At 35.7% G+C, this 20428-nt stretch overlaps 1 protein-coding gene across 1 annotated transcript in view; it reads left to right on the top strand.

Moving 5' to 3' along the window:
• The window catches only part of EYS (eyes shut homolog), a 660788-nt gene that overhangs the window by 445345 nt on the left and 195015 nt on the right, over window positions 1–20428 (top strand). Inside the window, exon 29 of the mRNA XM_042829470.1 lies at window positions 20062–20291. Within this exon, the coding sequence (XP_042685404.1) occupies window positions 20062–20291 (230 nt within the window). The remainder of the gene's footprint in view (window positions 1–20061; window positions 20292–20428) is intronic.

Genomic DNA, 20428 nt, shown 5'->3' with positions numbered 1-20428 from the left:
GTGGGTCGTCAGGCAGAGTTGTCCTGTTGCCAACGACGACGACGAAACACAACGGTGATGATGGCCCCTTTTCAATGGTTTCAAAGTGGTGAAGTCAGCTGTCTTTGGAGTGACAGCTCAAATCCAAAGTGGTCGAGTCAGCTCTCCTTTGAGTGGCAGCTTCTGGCTCTGGGATCTCAGCAAAAACTCCTTTGTTCCCATCTTCCGGGCCTTGCCAGCAGATAAGAGGGAGCAGGGGTGCCCATCTGCATCCTGTTTCTCACAGAACACGATGGTATCGTTCCCCAATTTTCCCACACCTAGCTGGAGCTGTTTTGTCATAGGCCAGTTTCCGCCAGTAAACACTCCTGAGCACTCTCATCCGCTCTTCTACAGAGCAAGCAGCTCTGGCGGAAGGGGCTTTCAAATGTTCCCAAAGCGATATCCATTGTCACACGGTTAGCACCTATTAGTTGCCTCCTCAACAAATCATTCAGAGTCTTATCACAAGAAAAACCTCAGGAAGCAAGCTTTGAGCCAAAAAAACAGAGAAGGATTCTCACAGACAGCCTTTCGGATTTTATTTCCTGAAGACTTTCCTTTGCTGTTAATTTATCTTAAGATGTTTTTTCTAGGCTGAAACTAAGCTTCATTTCAGAAAAGACTATAATTGCTATTTGCATTTAGGAAGGAAATTCTTGAATATGTATTACCTACGTTTCATTCCATCAAGAGGATTGATGGGTTTTGTAATGTATGGCAATTTTCTTAGGAGTTACAAAATATGTTTTGGAGTTCTCTACATGTTTTCAGTAAGCCCTCGATTCTACTGTATCCTCAGTTTTCCACTTCCCACTAAGTTCTAAATTCCCTTCCTTCTGTGGGCACTCACTCCCCTTTCCGTTCTGTTATTTTCTGTGTTATTTTTAAAAAGATTGCAAGAGACCCCTAACAGCTCTTTAAAATTTATTCTCCCGTGCAATTTCTCATCATGTTTTTTTCCCTATGAAACTTCCAGCTTTATAAGAACATGGTATAACTTCCACAATCCAGAGCATCTGTCAACAGGTGTATGAGGAGTTTGATTTCTATGAACAGAATGAAATATGCACTTTGTAAAGGGGAAAGTTGGAACTGCTGAAAATTATTTCTCAGCCGGTTGTGAAAGTCAAAAAGTTACCATTCCACACCTGGAAATGGAAAAGTGCTATATTGCTGCATGCTGTATTTCAGAGTTCACGATAAGACTCTGTAAAAGACTTAGTTAAGGTTAAAGGTTTTCTTCATCTGAATTCATCCAGTGTGATGAACTCACACTCAGTCCAGTGTGCAAGCAGGTGGAAATCACTAAGCTCCTTTGTCTACTTACATCTTCGTTTTTAAATAGATACTAGACACTGTGAAACTTTGAGCTTATACTGTATATGAAAGATTATTCAGACTTTTAAGTTATATTCTTGCATCCCATTATAGGATTTTTGTATTTTTTCATAAACAGCATGGAGTTGTGGGATTAACTGAAACAACAGAAAGTAGAAGTGTAGTAGTGTAGAAGAAAACGATTCAATTAATCATACTCATACTACTCAGCTCTTTGTTTAACATATTTTCTGTATTTTCTGTATCTAATGTACTGATTGGACAAAAATGTTTCCAGAGTACAGAATTGAAGATAAAGCTTCATTTATATTCATTTCACATTATGCTTGATGTTAATAGCTTTTTTGTACAATGTAAACATAATGATAAGCATTGTTTGGTTTTTATCCTTTTTTATTATTATTATTTTTTTCCTGTCATTTGTTACTTTTGCTGGCTGATAACCTTTTTTGTGTGTATTACTGATTACCTCTTTCTCCTTTTCCCATTCCTGATTTTATTTTCTATACTTTCATCCTCATTGCTTGATTTGTCCTTTCTGATTACCCACATCTTTTATCATATTTATTTTTAATATTTTCTTTTCTGTTGTGAGTTCTGCTGTCAAATGAAATTTCTTTTCTGCTGTAGTGTGTGAGTGAATTCTGGGTATTTTTCTGTTACCTTTTTTTCTTCCTTTGACATTCCTGTCAGCTGATGGCCTATAAATCCTCAAAATCACTGTAAATGTTCATGTAAGCCTTTAGCTCAGTCTTTTGAAGAATTTTGTGGAAATTGTTTGTGATAGATATTAGACAAATTCATGTGCAGGCATATATGCAGGTGAGATAGCATCTTCATAAGTATTAAGCCTTTCTCCCTATTTCTGGAAAAGGCATCATCTCATCAGCATAGCACAGAATTAACACCAACCATTGTTAGCAAAACCCTCAATTTCTATAAGGCTAACAATATTTTTTGTGATGTTTATATTTATCTTTCTTACTTTTCTGCCACTTCAGACATGTGTTACATCAGCAGGAGAGTGATTCTTAATTCTGTCAACAAATTTCTGTGGCAGTCACCGTTGTTGTGTCTGTAATGACTAAGTGTGATGAGATCTTGATTTCTGTTAGAACGGACAGGTACTTGCACAACAGGTAGTAAGTCATAAATGGTAGCAAGCTTTTCTTTTTGTCCTGTTTTTATCAGGGAGGCATTAGCAAGGATATGTGTCAATTTAGTTGTGCCAACGTATATGTCTGAGACACTGTTGCTGCAAATAAACGATACCTCAGATATTTTGGAAAACAGTCTGATGCAGCTGCACAGTAGAGAAATTTTTGGGAATATTCACAGATTTTTAAAAGAAACTGACTTTCTGCTCTGCTGTTCATATGTATGCACTTCATTATTTTATAATACATTTGTTTTGTGTGCTAAAAGGAAAGTTCCAGTGCTCAAGAAATGCTACTTTACAATCAGTTCACATCTTTGCATTTATTTTAGTGTAGTTAAATAATATTTAATATCTCCAGTTACTGGTGACTCTTACTTTATATGATTATTGAATTTATTAATGCTATTTGTAGAGCTTCTTTCACTCCAAATATTTAACATATTAACTGATCCCTTTGTACATCCCTTTGTTTTGCAATCAGCAAAAAAAAAAAAAGTGCCAAGCTTTATTCATAACACTCATAGTACAGAACTGAAGAATTTATCCAGTTTGTTACATTAATACTTTATGAAAGAGAAACGTGTTTAGGAAGGAGAATTATGTGTGTTAAAGATTTCTATAACAACAAAAAAATCTATCAGCCTTGACCTCTTTACATTGAGTGGTAGATTCAAAGCCACAAAAACTGATCAGTATATAAAGTCACCGTATCCAACCACAACCCATTTTTAAAATGTGGAAGTAAGAGAGATTGCATTCTTAAAATATGGAAATGAGAAAGACTGCCTGTCAGATGCCTTTTCAGTAGATCATCACAAGTTCTGGTAAGAGATAAGAGAGTTAGGTCATGATGAAGGTCAGTGGGCCAGCCTGGAGTGGCTAAGAAATTCTGGGAGGCATTACAATCTGAAGGACTTCATAGTGTGAATTGTCTGTAATTGGAGTGTTATCAAAGTCAAAAGCGATCAGAATTACAAGGCTGCAAAGATAGTTTTAAGGTGTTTTTTCAGTGTTCCAGCCTCTCTCTGGTAATCTGACAGGTGTGAAGATGTACGATTTGAACTGTATATTTTTAGCTACAGTAAATGAGGAAGACTCCTTTTTTGCTTTACATCAAAGATTATGATTTCGGGAACCCTGCAGATTGCTGCACTGTTTTGGGGTTGCTGTAGGCTAAAAACAGTGTTACTTACCTTCTACCACAGTGCTTTGAGTATTTATACCTTCTCAGAAAATCTGTAATTCAAGGAAGAATATAGTTAGCTTTTGAAATATAAAGCCATGAAAAGAAGTATTTTAACAAAATGCATTTTTAAGATTCATGAGTCTTATTTTTTGATGAATTATCTGTCTTTTTGCTGCCATTTTTCAATATGGTTTCCCCACAAATACAAAATGATTTTGTAAACATGAAAGTATAAAATTTTATCTAAAACAAACAAACTTTCTAACAAGACTGGAGCTGCTTCACAAAGCAGAAGCTGAAGATGTTTCTCAGGGATTTTAAAACTTCATCACATGTATTTTTCACAGCATTAATTATATGATGTGTGAAGTAGTTGTAATACTCTTTGGGAACTTCTTTAATGGTTAAGAAAAATTATTTTAGTGACATGAGACATCAAGTGGTATGGTTCAGTAGTTTCCTGAAATAATCACTTTGGCTTCTAGCCAGACAGGTCTGTGAACAGTAAAACCCTCTTCTTCTACTCTATTAGAGTAGAAAAAAATAATCTTTTTTTTCCTGCTTGTCTAAAACTTGCACATGGGTGTATGGATGGTTTGACAGAATTCTGCTTTAAAGAGGTTTCCCTATATATCTCACCTTAAATTTTTTATGAGCAATGGTTCAGAAAAGCTAAGTATATATAATCAGAGGAATTGTCTCAAAAGCAATTGGTTAATAAAAGAAATTATATTGTATATCTTCCTTAATGGATTACAATCACACTAAGTTTTAGTGCAAGCATCGATGACATTCCAATCTCAGAAATCTAGAAATAGAGATAAAATGTTATGTTATATACTCATAAATAATTGCACTTCACAGCGGGTTTCCATGATTTCCAAGTTGTATGCAGAGAGTGCACTGTAATGGAGATGTAGTTGCTCTTGTTATTGTAGCAGCCTGTTCTGTAAAAAGAGAGGCATATTAGGCAGAATAAGGAGAAATAAGAGTCATACCAAAAGGAAGAATTTGCCTACTGAAACTTGAATCAGTATAAGATTTTGTCTTTGCTTTTTATCATCTTTGAGAATTGCTTTGATATAAAAGTATCAAAACTGATACAGAAGTAATAAGGAATCATAAGTTGCCTTCAACTTACAAAAGCCAGAATATCAAGAGAAAAGTTTAGAAGCTCAGTTTTATTCTGGCTGGCAGGTATCTGCAGGAATCCATTCTTTGTGCTTTATCATGTCAGTGAATGGAGTACAGAACTTCATGACTTATAAAGTATTTGTGGGTTTGTAAAAATCTCATTTAAGAAAGCTAGAAGTGAAACAATCAGCCTTAAAAAACCTTTTGTGTTTTTACAGAAAATAAAGCCAGTCACAGATAGTATTTCACTTTTTTAAAGAGGCTTTGAACATATTTTTACAATTTAAATAGTTTTAGCTTCTCTTTAGAAGAGCACTTTCAAAATGCCTTTTCACTTCAGATTTATATATGATTCAAGAATCTAAATTTTAAAACCAGATTTTTTAAAGTGCTTTATGTTATTGATAACCAAAATATGTCAATTTTAGTGTCATGTATTGTGACTGTAATTCAGCATCTGTAGTATTTGTTTTTTAAAAGGTATTTGAAATAAAATTCCTCTAAAATTGCTCAGACGTTGTAGGTTCAATTATTACAAGAAAAAAATATGCATGATAATATTTTTGAAGTTAGTTTTTTGTGCAAATTCATATTGTGAGTTGTTGTTTAAACAGGCCAAATACCAAAGGTAAGGCCAATGTCCTGAGGAGTTCTTTTCGGTTAATGCAGACAAGAAGTGTGAAGAAAACTTCTGGACCAAAATGGCAAATGTGATTGTCTACTTTCCTGTTCAGACAGATAATAGATAATTTCTGTTTACATTATTGAGTGTGATGTTGGTTATTCTGTACTAGTTTCTCCCAGAGAAGTGCATGAGTATTAGAAAGGATAAAGGGTTTAAAAAATCCTCAAAGAAATTGGAATCTGTCTCTTTATTTGTCCTACAGGATGAATACAGTCATCATACTGTATTTGATGAGAGCACGTACATTTAATAAGGAGAAACACTGGACACAGAGGAGATTTCTTCTTCAGCAGGGACAGAATGTTAGAACCCATGGCTGAAAGATGTAACTGGAAACTCTGAATTGATAATCATGAAGTCATAGAATGGCTTAGGTTGCAAGGGACCTTAAAGATCTAATTCCAACTCTCCTGCTGTAGTCAGGGTTACTACCCACCAGATTAGGCTGCCCAGGACCCCATCCAACTTGAAATGTCTCCAGAGATGTGGCATCCAAAGCATCTGTGGGCAGCCTGTACCTGTCAGCACCTCAGCACCTTCTGAGTAAAAAATTTCTTCACAGTATCCATCCTAATTCTCTCTTCTATTAGTTTAAAGCCCTTCCCCCTTGTCCTATACTGTTTGCCCTTGTAAAAATTCAGTTACCCTCCTGGTTGTAAGCTCCCCTTAGGTACTAGAAGGCTACAACGAGGTCTCCCCAAACCCTTTTCTTTTCCAGGCTGAACAAGCCCCACTCCTTCACAGAAGTGGTACTCCAGCCCTCTGATCAGCTCTGTGGCTCTCATCTGAACAGAAGCTGCACCTGCAGTGAGAAACATCATTCCTAGGTTCTAAAATGAAAAATATTGAGTAACCTGATAAAATACTGAAAGATGTATTTGCATTTTATAAAACATGTATATTAATTTCTTACTGTAATGCATTATAATTAAAATGAGTCTGTGAGCCAGATAATATCTGTATTGGCTGATTAAGATATAAGCAGGTTATTACCAACAGTTAACAAATGGTTTTCTCCAGAGATCTGCTAAGCAACTTTTTTTTTTTCTATAGGGAATTGGGATTATTTGTTTAAAGCTGTAGTATTAAGTAATGCCATACTAGGAAGATATATGATCCTTCAAGGGACAGTGGTTATAAAGTTAAGAAAACAGTCTTATCCTTGTAACTACTTGTTTGCAGCAGAAAAACAAATATATTTTTCAGTAAAAGAAACATCAATTCCTCTCAAAAATTCATATAAATATTTTACAATTACCTAATTTTTCAAAACCTAAATTGATTATAAATAGTTCATTGCTTGTTTGTTGTTTTTTTTTTCTTTCTGTATCTGTAACCTGCAGGACTGTTTAATCATATCCTGTCTGACTCTTGCTCTGCGGTAGTACAGATATACAGTGCATTAGTGCCCCCTGCAGCCTTGAAACATTAATATAGTATTTAAAATTTTGATCTTTATTTGAGTAACTATTCAGAAAAATATCTTGACAGCTTTGAATCCTGTTGTAGTCTTCTCTTTTTCTCCTTCTTTCTTTAGAAGTGAAATCACAGCTCATAAGTACAGAGAGAATGCTTTAGAAGTTTAGCCTTAAAATCTAGGCACGTTTTTATAGACATATTCATTAGTAGAATTTTTTTTCCTGAAGAGCTGGTATATTGAAAGCAGGAATTTGTAATGTGTGTGTAAACTTTTCAATGAATAGTTTCCAAAAAGAAACACTCTCTCAGAATATATTCCACTACACACAGAATTTTCAGAGTATAAAGCAGTCACTGTTTAGTCCATGCAAACCTGCAGCAGATATTCACATACATATTGGGCAATTTGCACAAAATCACAAAATCACATGTAGACAAGTTTTTACGTTTCTTTTAGTTCCTTCACATATCCTTCTCAAATTAGTGGTAAATTTCTAGAAACAATTCTGGTTTTGAGTATTTCTTTTGAAGCTGTGTGGTTTATAGGAAACAGTATTCTGTCATATCAATAGTGGAAATATTAAGTAATTTATTTATATATGGGAAAAGGGAAGGATTCAGCTCATTAACCCCAAAGCTGATGAAATTGCTAATACTTTCCAAAAATGGAAAAAAAAAGACACCTCCCTCTAGACCAGGGTGCTCACAGCTCCATCCAGCCTGGCATTAGCCAGAGAGGAAGCCTGGCTTTTGGTCAAACAAAAGACAGAGAGAAAGAAAGAAGCAAAACAAAAATCTTTGTCTATGTATGCATTTGCATATGCCTATGCATAAATCTCTATGTATTGAGATATATGTGCTACAGGCCAGGTTTCTGAAGCCAGATTTATCTATTTGAATCTCCCCACCCACTCTAAAATTAGGAGAAGATGTTCCACTACTAGTACCCATCCAAGGCCCTAGCTGACATGTGTGAGCTAGCTCATTTAACCCTCAAAAACATTCCTTATTTAAATAAGAAGTTGAAATATGTAGTTTTTAATGGATGTAAGGAGCAAGGCTGAAGGCCAAGTAATATTAGTCTATTGAAAAGGCAGTCATTTTGTAGAATTAACTGCCTAATGTATTTCACTGATATTATAAAATTGAAAAAGTATTGTATGAAAATGAAGTGATCGTTTTCTTAAATTTCTGGGCTCTAAAAACACAAGTATGACATAGAACTATAGAATGGCCTGGGTTGAAAAGGATCACAATGATCATGTGGTTTCAGCCACCCTGCTATGTGCAGGATCGCCAACCACCAGACCAGGCTGCCCAGAGCCACATCCAGCCTGGCCTTGAATGCCTTCAGGGATGGGGCATCCACAGCCTCCTTGGGCAACCTGTTCCAGTGCGTCACCACCCTCTGAGTGAAAACTTCCTCATAATATCTAACCTAAACCTCCTCTGTCTCAGTTTAAGACCATTCTGTCTTTTCCTATCAGTATCCACCCTCGTAAATAGCCATTCCCCTTCCTGTTTATATGCTCCTTTCAAGTACTGGAAGGCCTCAATGAGGTCTCCCCAGAGCATTCTCTTTTCCAAGCTAAACAATCCCAGTTCCTTCAACCTATCCTTTGATACTTGTTTCGTGGTTGAAAAGATGAGTGACTTTCAGTGATAGGCATTGCCTTTTCTCAAATTGTAACCAGTGTCCAGTCGTGTAGCATTTAGACACGGGTAGTGTGTATGTTGCTGTTAGGTGCAGCAGATGCATAATATCATCTTATTTAAATTTGACCTGTGATAATTTTAATATAGAAGGCTTTTAGTTTAATTTCTTCTCTGCTTACCTATGATCTTTTTATGTTAGAGCATTTCAGCTGGTGAGAAGATGTGAAAGTATGAATAATCCATTTTTAGCATTTCCTGTTGAGTAATTCATTTTGAGAGAAGACAGTTCCTTAATTATTACTAGTCATAACCAAAATTGAATAATCCGGTGTAGTGTGTGTTGTTTTTCTGCTGTATTTGATCTTGATTCCTGCATTGACTCTTTTGAGTTACTGTTCTACAAGTTGAAAGGAAAGAATGAAATCTGGAGACATCTGGAATTTCTTGTCCTTATTTCTTGATTTTTGAACTGATGCTCTTTTTTTCTGATGATTCACACTAATAACATAGTTTCTCATTTGCAATTGTGATAATGCTGTCTGTTAATTTCTGTAAAAGATTTAGCTAAACCAGAGTCTCTTTCTCTTGCTGACATTAAAATTTCATGAATTTTTTTCCATTGTCATCTTAAGTTGTTCAAAGGTTTAGAAAAGAACAGTTTAGGCTTGAACAAAGTAAACATAAGCCGTGTTCTCTGTGGTTAAGATAATTCACATGGAGTATTTTAGCATCTGCTTCAAATACCCACAACTTTTTGGCTGTTGTTGTGTTATATAATCAAAACATACATTTTAAGAATGACACAGTGACTAGAAGCAAGAATTTGTCTTTGGCCATCAAAGTTAATTTTTACAGTTCCATCTCCAGGCGGTCATCTATCTTAGAACTGCATGAGATGCCTTTCTCTTTATTTGGGTCAGCTGCAGAGAGAATCAAGGTGATCAACTTCAGCAAGTTTCCAAAATCTTAGATAGTGTTTGATGAAGAGAATTCTGTCCTAAGAGTCTTATTGGCAGATGAAATGTATTAAAATATTTAGGAGAGAAAAGAGTATTTTGAGTGACATTTTGATGCCTTGGACTATTTGGAAGGGAAAGGAGGTTGAGCATGAGGTCGAAAGTATTGAACATGTTAATTTCTTTGTTATTGATTCTTCATGTTGGTTCTGTCACTGACATTGTTAAAGTATTTGTTCATTCTCAAGTGGGAATGCTCACTGCAAAAATGCATTGTGGTCAAAATTCAAATGATTCTCCAATTTAAAGGAAGGAAAATATTCCATACATCAGGATTTAGTTTGCCTCTAGGAAAATCTCGATAATAAAAACATAACTTCATGTAGTGTATGCTTACATTCATTACATATTAATATGAGGAAGAAGGAAAAGATATTTACCTACACTACCTCTTAAACTGTGACACTCTAAAATATGATAATGTTGTAGACAATAAAAGGATTATGTTGTTAACATTGATTGGCAGCAGATAGCTGGGGAGTGGAGTGGGAGTGGGAGGCAGGACACCACAAATATCCAAAAATAGGTAAAAATAGGACACAAATATCCCCAACTAAACTTTAGAAGTCTGAAACAGGAATCTCCTACATAATATCTGCAATCAGTTGTAAATTTTGATAATCTCTGGACTGAACAAACATGGCATAATTTGAAACCTCCAACTAGCAAAATAGGAAATAGCAGCTCTGGCTAGGAGGCTGATGAAGCATGCACAGAGACATTTTATGTTAAGAAAAATGGATATTTGAGGGTTCTGGAGAAAAGAGTGCTGAAAAACAAAGTTCCTGAAAAGAAGTGAGAATCTTGGAGAGAAAAAGGGGCCTAAGAAGGAAAAAAGGTGAAGATTCTGGCTGGGGGAAGGATTCTGGAAAGTGGGAAAGATCCTGAAGTTCACAGAGGGGCATGGATGCATAGGGATCATGGCTGAAAACAACACCAGTAACTACAAGCAGCTGCTAAATGTGAATTGACATGACTTTCCACCAAGCTTCCTAAATCAGTAGCAACCTCCCTACTGGGAAGGATAATGGAGACCTAACAAACATAGTGATGATGGGAGGAGTAAGTGAATGTATGAGATAATCAAATAAAGTAAAACTCTGATCTTGTCAGTTCTTCAGTAAGCTCCAGTTGTTAAATCCACTGTGGGCTGTTGTTCACTATCTCACCTATGACAAATGTATTAGTGAATATAGTATCATCTAGTCCTGATAGGAAAATGCTACGTAAAGAACTATAATTCTAGTTTATTATTCAATACATTGTAAAATACTATTTAGGATTTTTTCAATAGTATATTTCTTTATCTAGTAATATGCAAATTTTTGACCTGTCATATTTACACTGTTTTTCCTTTTGCACTGAATGGGAATGCAGTAATGTTTTAATTAAATGCCGGATTACTGATGAATAAATGATGCCTGTGTTTATGCACGCCAGCCATCCAGCAGCATTAAGATATAATTAGAAATTAAATCTGGAAGGAAAGTTAGATAATACACAAAAGTACTCTGTGTTTTTAACTCATTCTGTACTAATACCGTCTACATGCCTGTCTCACCTTGCTTCTAGGTTAGGAGTGAGGATAATTTCAATAGTATTTGATCCATAAAACCTTTTTATGTTCTCGTCACTCTCTAGTCACACAGTCTTTGAATGGTGTAATACTTTATATCCAGCAATCTTAATTGATATTTATAAAGCGGTGTAGGCCTTCCCTATTTCCGTTATGTAGGCAAGAACAATTGTCAATACACTGGGAATTTAATACACAAAGGGGTTAGGGATTGTGTCTGTGAAAATAAACTTAGATGTCTAAATTGTTCTCACGTGAGGCAGCTAAAAACCAAATACGTACTCTCAAGCATCTGTAATGCACTTGGGGTACACTGAAGTTCTGTCCTAATAGTGTGTGTGTTTCACTGCATTTCTGGAAGCAACTCAATTCTGTTTAAGGTTCCCCTCTTTCCTGCTAGTATCTGAGAGTGCCACTTCTTGTCCTTGAAAATGCATCTCACAAAGGGCATCCCCAAAACAAATTGAGATGAAACTGTCCAAGACAAAACTCACCTTCGGCACATCCTTGCTTTCCCTCTCATTCTTATGATCAGTCATAAGTGTGCTGTTCCAGTTCATCAGATACTTGAACTCAGTTTCATCCTTGGCTGGATGGAATTACAAACTTAACAGACTGGAAGTGCAATAAGAGCTCCTGAAACCAGTCCCTTGGTCTGTTCTGGCTTGCATGGAATAAGCATTCATTGAGTTGAATTGAGAAAGGACAAGTGTTTGAATACGGTTCCCCATCCATTAGGTAAGAAAATTCATCTTGGTTTTGGTGTTGGTTTTTTTTGTTTGTTTGTTTTTTTACTGCATCGTGTTTTAATATATGTTTAAGTACCTCATTTCCTTCATGAAGAGGCAGTTCTGCATATATGAAAAATCTTCACTGTAGGTAAGAAGCAAAGATTTGGCTACTGCAGCCCTGCAATGCAGAAATCATCCCTAAGATTAATTATGACATAGGAAATCTCTTGCGTATCCATGATCTAAATGTGATTCTCCTTTATTTTGGAGTCTAAATTATGAGGTGTTACGAGATGGCAGAATGTTTGTAGCCCTTAAAGCCAGATAGAAGCTTTGATAAACAGTAGTGATTCTATTCTGGAACTGTGGATTCTCACAGCAGCTTCGTTTCAGAGATGTAGTTTGCCTGGTAAAAGTTAGCCATTGAGGACTGGGACAGAATGGTTGCATTCTAATATTGAAGAGCTTTCGAAAGGACAGATAAAGTGACATGTTAAAAAATAAAAAAAAATAAAAAAAAAATTCTAATCTGCTGGGAGAAGCCTGGAGAATTGAAGTATTTTTCCAATTCAGAAACAATAATTTCAAGAAACAAAATAAATAGCAAAAATCAACTGGAAGTTATATTACTTGAGCATTTTAAGTGCAATTTTTTTAAACAGTAAGTAGAAGATGGAACTGGGAAAAGGTTTTCTGTGACAGTTAACTAAATGTATAACGTATAATGTATAATGTATAGTTGAAGTTCAGACAGATTTAAGATCTGATTAAACATCAGAAAGTTTGAGATTTGCACATTGATCTCCTCACTGCTCTGTAGTCTTGCTCTCCCTTTTTTTTAATGGTAATACTTGGATGACAGAAAATGAAGGTTAAAAAAGGAGAATGAGGAAGGCTACAGAACAGGAAGAAAGAAAACAAAGTAAAGATTAGTGTGAACAATTGACAGGTTCAATGCTCAATTCTGCATGCAGGCCTTGACACTATTCCAGGTTAAAAAAAAGTACTGCATTTGATACAGAAGATCAGTTCTAGCAAATATAATATTTGTCATGTACTAAATGTAATTTTTTTTATTTTTTTTATTTTTTAATATTATCTAAAGAAGCCTCATCTAGGGAAGATTCACTTCAATACCTTGGTTACAAAATTTTTTGGCGTTACAGTTTCAACAACAAAAAATGTCTTGCTACAAACTGTCACATTAACTTACATATTTATCTGCTGCAAAGCCTAGGGAACCTAGATGCCTTAAAGCAAACAAGAGTTGCTTGCATCTCAAGAGTTCGATTTTTTTTTTATTATTTGTAAACAAAGCTTTCATAAACTTCACTACGTCTGTTAATTATATTTTCACATTCTTCACTGAGTTGTATATCAAAAAATATGATTTGCATTGATAAGAGTTTGCACCATTAAATGAGATGCTGTGTGTGCAAAAGCAGTTGCAAATGATGCTATACCAGCTGGGAATTTTTAAATGAAAAGCTGTAAGTACAGCATCGCTTGGTTCTGCTGCCAAATGTTATGCCTGGTAGGAGGAAGAAGCTGGGCTCGTAGCCTGAAACAAACCTTGAGAATTGAATTTTTCGAAGAGCTATGACTGATTATAACTTATCTCTTCATACTTTATTAGGAAAACAGACATTTAATTCTTCCAAATCAAACAAAAGCTGGAATTAGTGAGGAAATATGATTCAGACAGAAACTGCTGAACAAAAGCAATTCCTCTCTGGTAATCTCTTGAATTGTTTTCTCACCTTAATGTGTCAAGCAATTTAAGTGATTTCTCTAGTAGGCTAAGCATGCAGGTCTAGTGTTCTGCAGATTCATGGAAATCAGGAAACTGTTATTTAAAATATTATTTTTGACATGGTTGAGAACAGTGAAATAAACAGCCTGTAAAAAGCTTTGTTCATTCCTGCCAAATTGCATGCAAGGTATTAATTTTTTATTCCTGTTTAAGCTGACATTTCTCTCAAGTGCAGTTGCTTTCAGTTTCACAGGGTTTTGAAATTATATTCCACCATGCATGCTAATGCCTCTAAAAATCTTTTTTTTGGCTCCAAAATCTAAAACATTTGTTTACAATAATATTCTGTCACAGCCCAGCAAAACTGGCATGTACAGACATCTCCAAAAAGAAAATTACAAATAAGAGCAGTTGCTTCCCTGCACAAATTACTTTATTGACAAGCTAAAAATACAAACTTCCTTATCTTGCTCATATCAGATAAGGCTAAATCCATTACTTCAGTAATAAAATGTTAAGTGCATAAATACCAGAAGATGTAGGCAATGCAGATGTTATCATATCATTGGGACTCCCATGCCATTGCATGTCTCATCAGGGTGTTTCACAGAAAAATGTCAGAGTGCTTCTGCAGACATGGCTTCCATTAGCTTGATAATTAACTACTTTGGGGACAAGTCTACTCTCTTTGCAGATTTCAGTTCGAAGCCCATTTTATGGCTACTAAAATCATTTCTTGTATTTCAGTTTGTGTCCATTGCTTCATCTCCTTTTCCTGGTCATCACTAAGAAGACTTTGGCTTTGTCGTCTCCCTGACCATTCCGCACAAGGCTCTCATGTACCCATACATGTTTTTTTGAAGCAGGTTTTTCTTCTGGAATACTGAATTTGCTGAACAGATGTGCATCTGTCTGATCTTAAAGACACAGAATCTATTATCTGATTTCAGATACCTTTTTCATGTTATTTCATATTGAATAGATAATTAGTAATCAACATATATGATACCAGCCAGTGTAGCATGTTCATTATTTCATGTGAAACATTTACGCAGTTTTCCAGTAATTATAGGTTTTTGAATTTAAAGTGTTATTATATAATATTTACCTCCTTTCAGGTAGTTTTAGGGAGCTGTAAGGTCTCCCTTAAGACCCCTCCAGTCTAAACAACTCTAGTTCCCTCAGCCTCTTCTCTTAAGGTTTATGCTCCAGACCCCTCACCAGCTTCATTGCCCTTCTCTGGACATGCTCCAGGGCCTTGATGTCTTTCTTGTAGTACTTCAGGTGCATCCTCAGCAGGACTGAGTACAGTGGGATGATCACCTCCCTGCTACTGCTGGCAACACTATTTCTGATATAAGCCAGGATACTGTTGGCCTTCTTGGCCATCTGGGCACACTGCTGACTCATGTTTAGCCGAGTGTCAACCAACACTCCCAGGTCCATTTCTTCCACATGGTCTTCTAGCCACTCTGTCCCAAGTCTCTGGTGATGCAAGGGGTGGTTGTGTCCAAAGTGCAGGATCCAGCACTTGGTCTTGTTGAACTTCATCCCTTTGGTCTCAGCCCAGCCATTCAGCCTGTCCAGATCCCTCACACCTTTTTACCCCGAGGCAGATCACGCTTCCTCCTAACTTGGTGTCATCTGCAAACTCACTGAGAGTGCACGCAATCTCCTCTTCCAGGTCATCAATAAAGATATTGAACAGGATAGGTGCCAATAAGGACCCCTGAGGAACACCGCTTGTTACCAGTTGCCAGCTGGATTTAACTCCATTTGCCACCAGTCTTTGGCCTGGACATCCAGCCTGTTCTTTACCCAGCAAAGTCTGAATCTTTCCAGGCCACAGGCTGCCAGCTTCCGCAGAAGACTAGGAGAGCGTTTCTTGGAAGTGTGTCATGATTGGTGATGTAACAAGGAGCAAATGGAAATAAGTAAGACAAATAACAGACAGCTTAATAAAAATATGATGGATATTTTTCAAATTAAAACTGTGCAAAAGATTGAGATCCTAGAGTCAAGAGACTGACAAAAATGAGGAATTTGCATACTGTGTTATCTCAGCATAAAGATCGTTGGATTTATTCAGGCCTTTAAAAATTACAAGTGCTCATGATTTTGTAATTTTTAGACTGTTTCTAGACATAAGCACAATTATCACATTTCATGATTTACAAGAAATTACAATTTTTTCTTAAATAGCCTTCTGCCATAGTGTTCATATAACATGTATCCATATAACAAAATACATTAGAACTTCATTTCTTTGCTTTGATTGTTTATTCAGGAATACAGGGATATTAATTTCAAGAAATTACAATATTTCTTGTGCTATTCTTAATCTGTTTTGCACATTCACCTACTTTTTCAGTCTGCATGTATGAATAACATTTTCCTGAAATGGTCACTGTACATCTGAACATCTCCACTTGGTGGGAAGAAAAGCTAAGAACTTAAGTTAATTTTGGTTACCTTTTTCACAGAATCCCTATCTCTTAGTTTCAGCCACTTTCTGAAAAGGAAATGAGAGCATAGGGATGTAGGAAGAACAGCTGGTCAGACTATTTGTGCTTGTGATTTAACAGCAGAAAAATAAGCATGATCCTGAAGTGCTATATTCCTGCCATTCTTGCCATCATAGATCTCCCTTGTTGGTGAGGAATGTGGGGAAGAAAAAAAACAAACAACTTTGAAATGCACTAACATCTATATTTAGATATTCAGACAAACATTTCAAACTTACATGTACTCAGCTATGAAACACAAGGTTACAGACTAAGACTCAGCTGTTTGAGCTTGTCTGAAGTTTATAAGCAATGTGTTGATGCTTGCAGGGAGTTACACGCTCTTCATGTGTAGCACTGACCTGAGAGGCAGCGCCATGCTGGGAAATCAAAAAGGAAAAACAGAAAACTGTGGCCTTGTGAATCAAGTTTTGCCTGATTTATTTTTGTTACACATTGTCAAAACCTCTAACATCTCAATTACTAAATTACTTTAAACAATTCCTGATTCTTTATTCAACTAAATATTTTAGGTAAACAGTTGAGTCAAGGTCATTGCTTATTCATAGCAGTTGGAATAGGTTGTGAGTGCAGCTGCAGATGTTTGTCCCATTGATGAGCACGGGCAAACTCTGCTCTGCTTTTGCAGTAAACAAACAAGCTGCAGGGTGCCTGGCAGCAGGGCTGGCAAAGAGGCAGTCAGACACCATCTAAAGTGAAACATCCAGAACAGCACTGCAAGGACTGATGCTCTGAGAAAAACTGGTGTATGAACCAGGGAGAAATCAATCTGCCAAGAAGCTTTTCTTAATTTCTTCTCTGTGGATTAGATGGACAACCAAAAAATGAAGCTTGGCTGCATTATTTGTACTTATAACCTTTTGTTTGAAATGCTCCTTTGGCTCTACTCTAGAGAGAAATTGTAGCTTCCATAGTTGGAAATCATTGTTTTCAATGCAAGAAAGCGTGGCTTGCTAATATGCCTCTCATTCAGTGCTTTACCCCTGACACTAGCTATGACCTGATCTGGAGAAGTAAATTTTGCAGTGATCACCTATAGGTTTGTATGGCATTAGAGAGGTAGTCTTTCTCATAACTAACAGGAAGCATTTAGTGTCGGTGTGTGTTCTTACCCAAATTTTATTTAGTTTTTATTGTGTTTTGTTTTTTTTTTTTCCAAACAAAATAGAAAAGTCAACCACAAGTCCTAGTAACAGTTTCCAATTTTTTTTTTTCCTATAGATGTCTGATTCTTTATGTGATCCACTGTTAGATCAGAGTTTTTCAAACATAAAATAATGCTTTGGGAGCAAGTGATTTAGTCATTTTTTAATTCATTGTTGTCATCTTGGCAGGTAAATAGCTTTTCTGTTTTCTTGTGCTAGCCTTGTAAAACGTAACAGCCACATTGGTGTGTTTTCCATAGACTAGCCCACGTTTAATTCATGTTAGATTTTCCCTTAAGAGAAGAGAGTAAGTATCAACCCAGATAGTTAAGTTATTTGTTATAATTCTACTTGTATAAGTCGAAATATTGTAATTCTATCAATCTAAATAATAATAAACAGGAAGCCCATTATTTTTTCATAGATTTCTAAACCTCTTATCACTGTCTTCAGCCTCCAAAATCTTTTAAGAATTTACTTTCAATCTTGTTATCTGCTATCTTTTTGGATGCTTTTCTCTCATATAAAGTGGAAAACTTTGACTTCCTTGAAACCTTGGTAACTTCATTTCTAACAACCACAGCATGTGTGTTTTCGATATCATGTTTTTGATTATGTCACTCTTCATTCAAGCTATTTCTGAACACATTTTCAATTATTTTCAGTGAGGAATTATCACCAAGCTTCCAACATACATATTTCTCTGATTTTATTTGTATTATTGAAGTCCCAGTATGCTTCTGAGTGCTATGAGGTACTAACTCCACCATCTGTAAATTCCACTAACTTTATAAACTTCTAGAATCTTTCACACAGCTTGTGTGGGGGCAATGAAAACGTTTTAATAAAAAGCAGTTCTGGTTCTGATGAATCTTTCTATCAAGTAAATGGAACTGAATAAACTTAGATGAGTTTTATATCCTTCAGAAACAAGGCTAGTAAAAACATAAGACAGAAGCAGTCATCAAGAATATGTGGTAAGTTTAATGGGAAAATTGTCTTAGAAAGGATTCAGTCTTTGTTTGTTTTTCGATAAAGAAGAACCAAACTCATTTGAGATGACTTTTGTCATGAAGTCATTTTTCATTTCACCAATGTATATTCTTTATTATTTATATATAATTTTATTTATCATTCATGTGATCTCATGTCATTTTTGTGTGGTATTATACAGAATGTTTACAAAAAGGCAGGAGTTAATGAAGCAGTCAGTCTTGATAAACAGAGATTTGTACCTGGCACTCTTGTTTCTCTGTAAGCCATATTTTAACACAAGTGAGAGGGAATAGCATAATAAGCCAGAGTCTTAATTATGTTTAGGAGGCATCATCCCTTTCAAACACTTCAAGACATATCCCAGCTTGTACAATATGATGAAGCAGAAGTTATATCTTGTGCAAGAATAGGTGAAAAGGAGAGAGTAAGGTGTGCAGCAAGGGCCAAACTATATATTTTTTTTTATTTTTAATATTTATTTTTGTCAAACAGTTATGCCACCATTTACACACACACAAAACCATACCAAAACAAAAAAGCAATGATTTTTGCTGTTGATGTATCACATACTCCCAGAAATTTCATTGAATTTCTCTATTTTTTTTTTATTTTTATTTTTTGTCAAAATGTGACTACCATTTCAGCTCAGCTAAGCCTGCCTTTCTCTAATACAAGTATTTGTGTAACATTAAGACACAAGAGAAATGTTCAGGAGGCTAAAATTACCAATGAAGTAAGTAGAGTACATTATCTTATTAGCTTACTTTTGCAAAACTTGAAAATTGTAATTCCTTTCTGGAAATAGTGAACCCTCCTGAACTTCATAAAGTAAAACAATAATTGCCAATCTCTTATGTAAAATCTTGTGATTTATTTTTTAACTGTGCAGGCATATTAAGTAGCATATCTTAAATAGCCATGAATATTCTTGTGACTTTTGATTCTTTTTGGTTTGCCCTCATGGTAATAATTTTCTATGTCACATTTAAACTATTCTGGTTAGTTAAACCTTAAATTTAAATGGTTATTGTAAGCTACAGGTTTGGCTCTCAGGACAGAAGCAAAAAGCAATAATAAACAAGGGACAAACAAGTGGCATTGCTAACTCATTTCTAGCAAACTGGTGATAGGAAGTAATTAAATAGGAAGAAACTGATTAACAGTCTGGTAGTTAATGTGAAAGCTCAAAAGCTGAGAGGAGAAAGATAATGTCATCCTACACGAGAAAATTGCCGGGGAACAATGAAAAATATCATTTTTTTTGTTTTTTTTTCTCCCTCTCTTGTCCTCTCTCTTATGTAGCCATTTATAACTCAACACAAAAAATGCTGTATTGTTGCATCAAAGCCCTTTTCTTCTTTATATATATATATATATGCTTAATCAACTTGCATGGAAGTCATGTTTTCTAGAATGGTAGCTTCAAGCTGTAAATTAGTACTCCATTGCTAACATGCACCAAAAAAGAATTATGACAGCTTGTACAAACTGTGCTACATGTATGGAGATTATTCCTTGATCATTCACATGGAAAAATTATCTTTTTTGCTACATTTCAAGATGAGGACTTGATTTCAGAATTACTAATGTACTCACATTTTCTTACATGTAGTCTGAATTTCTACAGAAATGAAAAAAGCTATTTTAAAATCAAGCTAAAATGTAGTGATAAAATCAGGACTGCTATGTTTTGTTTTGATATTGTGTCCTTACTCTTTCAGAACTCCAGTACCTACACATCTGCCAACACCATTCCCTACAATTTCTTCTGATGTGCTCACCCTGCCTGAGCCGGTCACTCCCTCTCTGAGTTCCCCTGAGTTGCCATCTGTATGCCAGGAGGGATTGTGCCACAATGGAGGCACTTGTCATCCAATCTCCCTGCCTACTGGGGCCGCCTCATTTGAGTGTGACTGCCAATTACACTTCACTGGACGGTTCTGCGAACAAGGTAGCTATGGCTCATTCTTTCTGCATTATTTGTGAAACACATGTCTTACGTTCCTATGAAACAAGAAAAGGGAAGGAGTAGTAGGAATCATGTTGCTCTGCTTTCCATCTCAATTGTTGTTGATAACTGAAGTAGAT

This window comes from Centrocercus urophasianus, unplaced genomic scaffold (genome assembly GCF_019232065.1).
Source record: "Centrocercus urophasianus isolate 14NV4802_14NV808 unplaced genomic scaffold, USGS_Curo_1.0 seq_10, whole genome shotgun sequence".
Classification (NCBI taxonomy): Eukaryota; Metazoa; Chordata; class Aves; order Galliformes; family Phasianidae; genus Centrocercus; species Centrocercus urophasianus.
The sequence above is the reverse complement of the archived record's forward strand: the minus strand, read 5'-3'. Positions and strand labels throughout refer to the sequence as shown.